At 37.5% G+C, this 12,610-nt stretch overlaps 1 protein-coding gene and 1 pseudogene across 1 annotated transcript in view; one reads left to right on the forward strand and one right to left on the reverse strand.

Annotated features, from left to right (window-relative positions):
- Positions 1-12,610, forward strand: part of PIK3C3 (phosphatidylinositol 3-kinase catalytic subunit type 3) — a 195,244-nt gene that overhangs the window by 112,381 nt on the left and 70,253 nt on the right. Inside the window, exon 16 of the mRNA XM_058277607.2 lies at positions 7,277-7,408. Within this exon, the coding sequence (XP_058133590.1) occupies positions 7,277-7,408 (132 nt within the window). The remainder of the gene's footprint in view (positions 1-7,276; positions 7,409-12,610) is intronic.
- Positions 1-12,610, reverse strand: part of LOC101412456 (STING ER exit protein pseudogene) — a 131,846-nt pseudogene that overhangs the window by 34,738 nt on the left and 84,498 nt on the right.

The raw sequence follows: 12,610 nt of genomic DNA on the forward strand, positions 1-12,610 counted from the left end.
GAATTCTTCTAAGGAAGCAAAGGTCCAAAGTGACTTGCTCAAGGTTGCAGAAGTGGTTGTTAATAACAGCGCTGGCTGTGTGTCTGTTCTGGCTAGTACAATGATCTTTCTCCCAACTGTGAGGCTTCTTCTAGATGAGTAGAAGAGTCAAGTGTCCATTCCTCTTTTTTTTTGTTACTAGCTTAAATGGATTCACTTGTCATCTTTTCTCTACCTAATCCCATTAGATACTAAGCAGAGCTTTCTGTAAAACAACATATTTTCTCCATGCTTGTCAGAGAAAGGTAGAGACAGGAAAGATGAAGAATTGAGTCAGGAGTTCAAAGGCAGGAGATCAGGTCTTAGAGATGTCAGCAGAGATATGTACAAAGTTTAATGTCCATAAGACTTGGGAGAAACATGATCTTGAACTGGAATTTTCTTTGTCGAGAAGAATCACACACCATGATTAAATAAATAAATCCCTACAGCTAGTCCCCTGGAGTACCTTTCCCCAGAGAGGAGTGCCTGTGTGAAAAGTAATGTGATCCCAAATCCCCACCAGCATGGGGAGTGTATGTGTGTGTTCTGCACACACATACACGCATATATATTTTTAACTTTTTTTTTTTAGAGAAGTTTTAGATTTTCAGAAAGATCATATACAAAATAGAGTTCCCATATACCTGCCCCCATTTTCAACATTTTGCATTTGTGTGGTACCTTTGTTACAATTGATGAGAGAATATTATTATAATATACTATTAGCTATAGTGCATAGTTTTCATTAGGGTTCACAGTTTGTGTTATACAATCCTATGTACCACCTAACACATACATACCAGCTAACATTTCCCTGTTAGGCCGCCTTCAGACATAATTCAGTGGTGTTAATTATATGCACGTTGTTGTGTTACCATTACCAAATCTTTTCCATCATCCTAAACAGAAACTCTACCAATTAAGAATTATCTCCCCATTACCAACCTCCATCCTGGCCTCTGGGAACCTGTATTCTGGTTTCTGATTCTATACATTTGCTTATTCTAATTATTTCATACCAGTGAGATCATAAGAGTATCTGTCCTTTTGTGTCTGGCTTATTTCATTCCACATATTGCCTTCAGGGTTCATCCATGTTGTTGCATGTATCAGAACTTTCTTCCTTTTCATGGCTGAATAATACTCCATTATATGTATGTACTAACTTTTATTCATCCATTCATCTGTTGAACATTTGGGTTACTTCTATTTTTTGGCAGCTGTCAGTAGTGCCGCTGTGAACATTGGTATGCAAATATCTGTTCAGGTTCCTGCTTTCAATTTTTTGGCATCTGTGTCTAAAAGGGATATTGCTGGTTTATATGGTAATTCTATATTTAAATCATTGTGAGCAACCACCAAACAGTTTTCCACAGCAGCTCCACCATTTTACATTTCTCTCAACAATGAATGAGTGTTCCTATTTCTTCATACTCTCACAACATTTGTTATTTTCTGTTTTTTTAAATAGTAGACATTAGAGTGGATGTGAAATGATATCTCATCATGGTTTTGATTAGCATTTCCCTAATGGTTAATATGTTCAACATCTTTTCATGTGCTTATTGGTCATTTGTATATCTTCTTTGGAGAAATGACTTTTCAAGTCTTGCCCATTTGACATTTAGGTTGTTGGTCTTTTTGTTGTTGAGTTGAAGGATTTCTTTATATATTCTGGATATTACACCCTTATCAGATATGTGGTTTCCAAATATTTTCTCCCATTCTGTGGATTGTCTTTTCACTTTCGTGAAGTCCTTTGATACAAAATGTTCTGTTTTGTTTTAATTTTGATGAAGTCCCATTTATCTGTTTTTTCTTTTGTTGCTTGGGCTTTAGTGTAAAGTGTAGAAACCATTGCCTAATACAAGTTCCTCAAGATGCTTCCCTTTGTTTTCTTCTAGGACTTTCATAGTGTTTATGAAAACTATTTTATATTTAGGTCTTTGATTAATTTTGAGTTGATTTTTGTATATGTTGTAGGAGTCCACTTTCATACTGTTGCATATGGATATCCAGTTTTTCTAGAATTATTTGTTGAAGAGGCCATTCTTTTCCAATTGAGTGGACCTGGTGCCCTTGTCAGAAATCAGTTGGCAGTAGATATGAGAGTCTGCTTGTAAACCCTCAGTTTGATTCCATTGTTCTATAAGTCTGTCATAGTGTCAGTACCTTGCTGTTTTGATCGCTGTAGCTTTGTAATAAGTTAAAATCAGAAGGGTAGTCCTCCAACTTCATTATTTTTTAAAAATGTTTTTAGCTATTCGAGCCCCTTACTCTTCCGTATAAATTTGGTGATTGGCTTTTCCATTTCTGCAAAGAAAGCTATTCAGTTTTAATTGGAATTGTACTGACTCTGTAAATCACTTTGGGTAAAATTGACATCTTGACTGTGTTTAGTCTTCCAATCCATGAATATGGAGTGTCCTTTCATTTTTAGATTTTCTTTGATTTCTTTTTTTTCCTCTCCCCTCTATCCACCCCCCTCCCCGATGTTTTTGCTGTCATTGTCCATTTGCTGTGTGATCTTCTTTATCTGTTTCTCTTCTAGTCTTCTATTCTCATTTTCTCCTCTAGGATTTACCAGAATTTGATCCTGATGATCCCTGATGTGGAGAAAGGTTCCCTGTCACTTGTGTTCCTGGTTTCTGTTGCATCTCTCCTTGACTCTCCCTTTGTCTCTCTTTTTGTTGTGTCGTCATCTTTCTGTGTGGCTTGCCATGTGGGGCACTGGCTCGCTGCACAGGCACGTCTTTTACCAGGAGGCCCAGGGATTGAACCAGGGTTCCCCCATATGGTAGACAGAAGCCCAATTACTTGAGCCACATTGACTTCCCTCTTTGATTTTTTTTAAAGGTGTTTCAGTTTTCCATGTACAATCCTTTACATCCTTAAATTTATTCTTAGATATTTGTTTCTTTTAGTAGCTGTTGTAAATGGATTTTATTTCCTCTTCAGATTGTTCATTACTAGTGTATAGAAACATTACTGATTTTTCCTGTTAATATGGTTTATGGCTTATACTTAAAAACACATTTTCTATGTGGCATGCTTTGCTAGTTAGTAGGCAAATATGCCTTTGGCTACACCTCATTTTAAGCTATTCTGGAGAAAGACTACCTATTTGAGACTTGCTCAGAGCCCCCCAGAATGGATTTTACATGTGCTACATAGTCTATATTTTAAGTCAGACTTGGCTCATTCAGAATTTTGCCATGATGTGGTAAAAGATAAACCTAATTTTATTTGCATTAACAAGCCTGGGTACCATGCAGGATGGATCTCTACTACAATTATTTATGCTATTAGTAATAATAATAAAATAATTGCTACTAATTTAAATTGTGTATAATATTTTCCCATCCCTCGTAATTAAGATAGTGCATATATAGTGGGTGCAGCTGTGTTTGATATGTGGCAAGGTAATCTTTGAGTTAAGTATCAAGTGGGTAAAAGAAATGATACTGTTGTTACTATTTCCTTTTCTTTGTTGACCTCTAGTTTAAGGAAAATTCTGTTAGAAGAGGTCTCTGGGTCTAGATATGTTCTAATAAAAATACGCATTTTTTTAAATTAAAATTTTCATTTTGTGATTTTTTAGTGGATTTTAATTTAAAGCCTTCAAATATGCATTCCATGTCTACTGCATGCCAAGCACTTTTCTAGGTTCTGGGAATAAAGCAATGAATATAAAATTCCCAAATTTTACTGAGTTTACATTCTGTTTAGAAAGGGAAAAATAAATAAGTAGTTAGCATTACATATTATGGAGGAAAATAAACAGGAAAAGAAAACAGGAAGTGCTGGGTTCAGGTAGCAAGGCAGAGTTTCATTTTACAATGTAATCGTCAGTTTGCATCTGGACAAAGACTTAAAGCAGGTAAAGGAGCAAGCCATCTTCTTCTGGAGACCATGCCAGCCATAGGGAACAGTAAGTGCAAAGGCCCTGAGGTGGGAGCATAAGCATAAGTGTGAGTAGTAGGAAAAAGCCCAGTATGTTTGGAGCTAAGTAAGTGAGGGAGAGTAGTAGAACATGAAGACAGATAATGGGGGACCAAATAGAGTAAATCCTTGTAAAACATTATAAGGATTTGACTTCAACAATAAGAGAGGAAGTTATTGGAGCTTTTGAAGAAAAAAGTACCATAATCTGAAATTTAGCAGCAATATGGTTGCTTTTTCTTTTTTTCCTTCAACTTTTTATTTTGAATTACTTTCAAACTTACAGGACAGTTACAAAAGTTTCAATAATGTCCCTTTGAGCCTTTTTTTAAAAATTGTGTGGAAGCAGACTTGGCCCAATGGATAGGATGCCTGCCTACCACATGGAAGGTCTGCGGTTCAAACCCCGGGCCTCCTTGACCCATGTGGAGCTGGCGCATGCTCAGTGCTGATGCGCGCAAGGAGTGCTGATGCACACAGGAGTGCTAATGCACGCAAGGAGTGCTGTGTCACACAGGGGTATTCCCCGTGTAGGGAGCCCCACGCGCAAGGAGCGCGCCTCGTAAGGAGAGCCGCCCAGTGCGAAAGAAAGTGCAGCCTGCCCAAGAATGGCGTCGCACACACACAGAGCTGACACAGCAAGATGACGCAACAAAAAGAAACACAGGTTCCCAGTGCCGCTGATAAGGATATAAGTGGTCACAGAAGAACAGACAGTGAATAGACACAGAGAGCAGACAACTGTGGGGCGGGGGGGGGGTAATTAATCACAATCACAATATTATGGTACTTTCACCACCTTCCATTACTAAAACTTTCCCATCTTCCCAAACAGAAACCCTATACTCATTAAGCATTAACTCTCACTGCCCCTGCTGCTGCCCTACTGTGGTTGATTTTTTTTTTTTAAGATTTTTTATTTATTTCTCTCCTCTTCCCCCCCCCCAAGTTGTCTGCTTTATGTGTCCACTTGCTGCATGTTCTTCTCTGACCACTTCTATCTTTATCAGTGGCACTGGGAATCTGCGTTTCTTTTTGTTGCGTCATCTTGTGTCAGCTCTCTGTGTGTGTGGCGCCATTCTTGGGCAGGCTGCACTTTCTTTCGCTCTGGATGGCTCTCCTTAAGGGGCGCACACCTTGCGCATGGGGCTCCCCTACGCGGGGGACACACCTGCGTGGCAGGACACTCCTTGTGTGCATCAGCAGTGCACATGGGCCAGCTCCACACGGGTCAGGGAGGCCCAGCGTTTGAACCGCGGACCTTCTATGTGGTAGGTGGATGCCCTATCCATTGGGCCAAGTCTGCTTCCCGACTGTGGTTGATTTTGATTAGAGACTTGAAGGAAGGCATCAGGGAGGCTATTGCAGTAATTAAGATGAGAGTCAGTGGTAGCTTGGAATCCAGAGGTCAATGATGAAGTGGTAAAAAGTGATTGTATTCTTCACCCTTCTCTTATGGTCATTTTCTGGTTATTTTATTTGTTAGTGCCTCAACTAGAAATGGGTTAAGATAAGACAAAATCAGGGAAGCGGATGTGACTCAAGTAATAAGGCCTCCGTCTACCATATGGGAGGACCCAGGTTTGATCTCTGGGGCCTCCTGGTGAAAAAGGAGAAAGTGTGCTTGCACAGTAAGCCAGTGCCTGTGTGGTGAGCTGAGTGCCCACACAGTGAGCTGAGTGCCCGCACAATGAGCCAAGTGCTTATGCAGTGAGCTGAGTGCCTGCACGATAAGCCAGTACCTACATAGGTACCCACGCAGTGAGCTGAGTGCCCATGCAAGTGCCTGTGTGGTGAGCTGAGTGCCCATATGAGTGCCTGCATGGTGAGCTGAGTGCCCATGTGAGTGCCCATGTGGTGAGCCAGAGCCTGCGTGGTGAGCTGAGTGCCTGTGCAGTGAGCTGAATGCCCTTGTGGCAAGCCAGTGCCCATGGTGCAAGCCAAGTGCCCATGCAGCAAGATGAGCACCTGTGGGGTGAACCAGTGCCCGCACAAGTGAGTCACACAGCAAGATGATGACACAACAAAAGAGAGATGACGGGGAAGAGACAAGGTGAAGCGCAGCGGAGACCAGGAACTGAGGTGGCGCAATTGACAGGAAACCTCTCTCCACATCAGAAGTCCCCAGGATTGAATCCCAGTGAATCTTAGAGGAGAAAGATGAGAAGACAAAAAGAGAAATAGATACAGAAGATCACACAGTGAATGGACACAGCAAAAACAGCAGGGTAGGGGAGGGAGAGGGGAAGAAAAAATGAATTAGTGTAATAAACCACACACAGAAAAAGATAAGACAAAATCAGATTGGCCTTCATGTTTAATATCTAATAATACATCTGGTTGGCAAGTAGATTCTTGATTTTTATAAGGGATATGTAGAAGTTAATTTTTCATCATTCAGATTTGGAGTATTACTGAAGTAAAAGAATTTAATTTTACATCTTAGTAAATTAGTTTTCTGAACTTCCATACTGTCATTAATTCTAAGTTCTCTCCTTTAATGCATAAGTCTTTTCAGTAGCATTACACTTAGTGTGCTTTATCCTGCTGTGAATGGAAGGTCAAGTTTTCTTCCTTAAAAAATAAGTTTACCTATTTAGACAATGTAAGATTCCTATGGCTTTCAAAGAAATAGGTGGTTCTATTGAAACCAAATAGAAGGACTTGGTCTGAACTACAGATGTTGCTAAATGACGAAACTGTTTCACTATGACTTGGATTTCCCAGTTCTGAAATCATGTTTCACTGCATTATGTATATGAGCTGAAGAAAATGAGTGATGATAGTCTCTTAGGAAAAGTTAGCTAGCCTCAGTAGTAGGTAAAATGTAGGTCTAAGTATGTCCAAATGAATTAAGTTTCCTTCTTATATCCAAATCATGCACTACAGCAGCCTAGTGAAATTCTCACTTAGTATTTGGTCTTGCAAAGTAAAGCTTCAAATGAAATTAGTTTCTCTCTGTGGTTTCATAAGTCCTTTGAAAACAGAAACTGAATCTTTTAAGTCCAACTTGAGTATATTCCTGATTGTTTTCAGCTGTAGCAAGAACTCTGTATTCCCTATCCTTCCTGTGATGGTCTGGTTTTTCACTGTCAAGGAACTTCCCCTTTGAAAGCATGCTGCTGCTGCTGTTAGGTGGATTGTTTATACATGATTATCTCAGAAATATGCTATCCTCCTTTATGTTACTTAGCATACTTTTATCGTGCTTTGCAAATATTTTAAAGTCAAGAGTCAGTTTTTATGTTTTCACTATATGTTTTATAAACTACTTTTCCATTTTAGCCTAATCCTTTCTGATTTATTCTTGTAGAATGAGAGACTACAGGCCTTGCTGGGAGACAATGAAAAGATGAATTTGTCAGATGTTGAACTTATCCCACTACCTTTAGAACCCCAGGTGAAAATCAGAGGAATTATCCCAGAAACAGCGACACTATTTAAGGTAAGGGTGATGGCTCTTTATTGTATATTATTGAAACCTAATTCTTTAATGCTAGAATAGAGACGCTGTGTTGGGAAATTAAAACATTTCAAGAAATATCTATAATTTTATTTGATTTAATAAATGCTAAATAAAAACTGCCTTTAAATTATCAGTATGTTTACATCTTAAGAACTACTTCTTTTACCAGTACATGAGAATGGAAATATATAAATTATTTTTCTATCTGGGCTGGTTTTTAATCTTTCATTATTTGAAATTACCAATCAAAGCCACACTTGCCTCTCCCCATGCAAGGTATTTTAGAAGTTAAATTGCAGAATTTATCCGTTCAGTTCTTAAGTTCAGATATTTGGATATAATTCCAGTTAGCCTTTTTAACATTTCTCAATCTGGTATCTGTTCCTTTGAATCTTACACTTTTTTCTTATATTTTCAAGTAGCAATTCTCTTTAGTCCTTAGTAACACACCAGACTTTCTTGGCTGGCAACTTACTGGACAGGTACAAACAGCTTGTGGCAGCTCCCTTCTCTAATCACACCAAAAGGCCAAAGGACTGAGCATGATTACCAGCATGACATCATCCAGAAAGATCTATTTTAGAGATTCTAGACTTGGAAGAGCATAAATTGCATGTGAATATTAGTTTGTATCAAATAAGAAAGGGCTCATAGAACAGTAAACTAAAGCATATGAAAAGACGTTTAGTTTCAGTAAGAAATAGTTCTGATTTTTAAGAGGTTTTTTTTTAAAAAGCAAACTACTATAACCCAGCACACATAACTGAAAAGGTTTCATAAAGTAGTATTTTATATTGCTGCATGTGAAAGACTCTGATATTTTCTGTTTTTAAAAATTCTATTGTATTAATTTTGAAATGTTGCTTGCAAGCAGTTTAATAGGTTTCAAAATTGATTAATGTATTACAGCCTGCAGTTAGAAAAATATTGCTATAGAAGTTACAATGCAAATATTTCTTAGTTCATGCTTAAAATCCAGTGGGAGCTGGAATGTAAACACACATCTTTTGACTATTTTGTGAATAATGCTGCTATGAATATTGATGTACAAGTATCTGTTCACATGCTTGCTTTCCATTCTTTTGGGTTACATACTTAGAAGTGAAATTGCCAGGTCATATGGTAATTCTATACCTAACTTTGTGTGCAACTGCTAGTTTTCTACAGGCTCCACCATTTGACACTGCCAGCAACAGTAAATGAGTGTTCCTATTTTTCTGCCTCCTCACCAATGCATGGTATATTTTGTTTTTTTAATAGCAGACATTCTAGCAGGTGTGAAATGGTACCTCATTTGGTTTTGATTTGCATTTCCCAGTAGAAAGATGTTGAGCATTTTTTCATGTGCCCATTGGTCCTTTGTATATATTCTTTGGAGGAATATCTCTTCAAGTCCTTTACTCATTTTTCAAATGCTATTTTGTCCTTTTGCTGTTGGGTTGTAGGAGTTCTTTATATATTCTGGATATTAAAACATATATGCTTTCCAAATATATCTTGCACTCTGTAGGTTGTCTTTTCACTTTCTCGATAACATCCTTTGCACAAAAGTTTTTAATTTATCTGTTGCTTATCATTTTGCTGTCATATTTAAGTTTTGAAACACAAGGTTCTTAAGGTTTTCCCCTATGTTTTCTTCTAAGAGTTTTATGGTTTTAATTCTTATGATTAGGTCATTGATCTATTTTTAGTTCATCTTTGTACATAGTATAAGGTGTAGTAGTCTACCTTCATTCTTTTGCATGTGGATACCCAATTTTATCAGCAACACTTTTTGAAGAGACTTCCCCCCCATTGAATAAACTTGGTATCCATGTCAAAAATCAACTGTTCGTATATGTGTGGGGTCGTTTCTGAACTCTGAATTCTATTCCATTGATGCATATGTATGTCCTTAAACACGAATATCACACTGTTATGAATTCTGTAGCTTTGTAGTTAAGTTTTGAAGTTGGAAACTGTGAGTCCACTGAGGAGAGGAAGCAGGCCGAGGTATGGTTAACCTCTGTGGCCAGCCCGGGGCAGCTGTAAGGTGCCACAGCTGCCCGGGAGGGGTGGCAGGAATGGGTGACTACGCCCTCCGCCTGGTACGGGTGACTCCGCCCTCACATTGCCCCCGGCTACGCCCCCTCGCCGGCTCACCTCTGCCCCGTCTCCACCCACTAGTCCGCAGCGCTGCATCTCCTGGCCATATAAGGGTATTCTGCCCGTGCTCACCAATCCGCTCTCACCCCATGCTAGCCCCACCCCCGTTCCCTCGGGCTTATATTGTCAAGCACTTCCTCATTAAATCAGACCTGCGCCATCAGCCTCGTCTCCGTGTGGGTTCTTCCCCTCGTCGTTACTTGCCTGCGGCCCCTCTGCGGACTCCTCATCCAGCGAGCCGCAACCTCAGTCCACCAACTTTGTTCTTCTCTCTCAAAGGAGTTGTACCTATTTGGGGCCCTTTCCCCTTCCATATGAATTAATTAATTGCTTTTCCATTTCTGCAAAGAAGACTGCTGGAATTTTGATTAGGATTGTGTTGATCTCTACATCACTTTGGATAGAACTGACATCTGAACAATATTTAGTCTTCCAATCCATGAATACAGAATGTCCTTCTATTTATTTAGGTCTTTGATTTCTTTCAGCTATGTTTTATAGTTTTCAAGTGCTTTATAGTATATACATGCTTTACATCCTTGGTTAAATTTATTCCTGTATATGGATTCTTTTAGTTGTTACTGCAAATGGAATTTTTCCTTTGATTTCCTCTTCACGTTGTTCATTACTAGCATATAGTAACACTTCTGATTTTTGCCTGTTTATTTTGTGCCCAACCACTTTGCTCTAGTAGCTTTTTTGTGGATCTTACAGGATTTTCTATACATAGGATCATGTCATCTGCTAATAGGTTAAGTTTTACTTCTTTTCTAATTTGGATGCCTTTTATTTCTTTTTCTTGCCTAATTACTCTGACTAGAACCTTCAGTACAATATTGAATAACAATCCTGACAGTCAGCATCCTTGTCTTAGTGGGAATGCTGTTTCAGTCTTTCACCATTGAGTATGATGTTAGCTGTGGATTTTCCATAGACGCCCTTTATCATAATGAAGAAGTTTGTTTCTATTCCTATTTTTGAGTGTTGGGGTTTTTTTTTTAATCGAGATAGTATTCCTGGATTTTGTGAAATGCCCTTTCTGCATCAATTGAGATAATCTTGGTGTTTTCCCCTTGCTCTGTTAATGTGGTATAGTACATAATAGATTTTCTTATGAACTACCCTTATATACTGGACTATTTTTTTTTTTAACTAACTTCTGCTTGATCATGTTGCATACATTTTTTAATGTGCTGTTGGATTCAGTTTGCTAGTATTTTGTTGAGGGTTTCTACATCTATATTTATAAGGGATATTTTTCTGTAGTTTTCTTTTCTTGTGGTATCTTTTTCTGGCTTTGTATGAGGATGATATTGGCTTCATAGAATAAGTAGGATGTGTTTCCACCTCTTCAGTTTTTTGAAACAGTTTGTGCAGGATTTGTTTTAATTGTTCTTGGAATGTTTGGTAAGATTCACTAGTAAAGCCATCTCTGGTTCTCATATTTGTTGGAGTCTTTTTGGTGACTGATTCAATCTCTTCCCTTATTATTAGTCTGTAGGGATCTTTTTATTCTTGTCAGTGTAGGCAGTTTGTGCGTTTCTAGAAATTTGTCTATTTCATCTAGGTTATCTAATTCGTTGGTGTACAATTAGTTGTGCAAGTATCCTTTTTATTTCTGTGGAGTCAGTGTAATGTCCCCCATTTCATTTCATATTTTAGTGACTTGTGTTCTCTCATTTTTTAAATCAGTCTGTTTGTTGATTTTATTGATCGTTTCAAAGAAGCAAATTTTGGATTTGATTCCAGTTTTTATTCTCCATTTATCTCTGCTCTAATCTTTATTTCCTTTTTTTGCTCACTTTGGGTTTAATTTGCTCTTCTTTTTCTAGATCTTCCAGTTTTGAAGGTAGATCTCTTATTTGAGATCTTTCTTCTTTTTAAATGTAAGCATTTAGGGCTATACATGTCTCTCTAGAATCATCTTTGGTGCATCCCATAAGTTTTAGTATGTGTATTTATGTTTTCATCTGCCTTGAGATATTTCCTAATTTCCTTGTGGTTTGTTCTTCAACCCATTGGTTATTTAAACAGTGTGTTTAATGCCCACATGCTTTTAAATTTTGATTTTTCCCTCTGTTATTGATTTTTAGCTTCTTTCCATTGTGGTCAGAGAAAATGTATGACTTAAATATTTTTTAATTTATTGAGGCTTGTTTTGTGAACTGACATGACTTATCCTGGGGTATGATCCATGTGTACTGGAGAAGAATGTGTATTCTGCTTTTCTTGGGTGAAGTTCTCTCTCTCTCTCTATTATATATATATATATATATACATACACACTTTTTTTTTTTTTTAGGTCTAGTTGACTTATAATATCATTCAGGTCTTCTATTTCCTTTGTAATCATCTATCTAAATAATCTATCCATTATTGAAAATGATATATTGAAGTGTTCTGCTAGTGAGGTGAAACTGTTATTTCTCCCTTCAAAGTGCCAACATTTGCTTCATATATATTTTGGAACTCTTCCATTCAGTATATTTATATTTATATTCATATTCATATTTATGTCTTGTCAGATTGACCCCTTTATCCATGTATGGCAACCTTCTTTGTCCCTTGTAACAGTTTTTGTCTTATAGTCTTTTTCATCTGATATTAGTATAGGTACCCTAGCTCTCTTTTTGTTACTATTTGCTTGTTATATTCTTTTCAGTCTTTTCACTTTCACCCTACTTGTATCTTTGAATTTTAAGGCGAGTCTTTTGTAAATAGCATATGCTTTTTTAAAATCTATTTTCCTAATTTGACTGGACAGTTTAATTCCTTTACATTGAAAGTAGCTAATGATAATGCAGGACTTTCTTCTGCCATTTTGCTATTTTCTCTTTATAATACTTATAACTTTATTGCCACTCAATTCTTTGGTTAATGCCTACTTTCATATTTATTTATTAGTAGTGTACAATTTTGAGTCCCTTCTTATTTCCTACTGTATATGTTTTTCAGATATTTTATTTGTAGTTACCGGGCACTTAAATTCAACATCCTAAATCTATAACAATCATGTTTGGTTTGATACAAAATTAA

This window comes from Dasypus novemcinctus, chromosome 16, assembly GCF_030445035.2.
Source record: "Dasypus novemcinctus isolate mDasNov1 chromosome 16, mDasNov1.1.hap2, whole genome shotgun sequence".
NCBI lineage: Eukaryota > Metazoa > Chordata > Mammalia > Cingulata > Dasypodidae > Dasypus > Dasypus novemcinctus.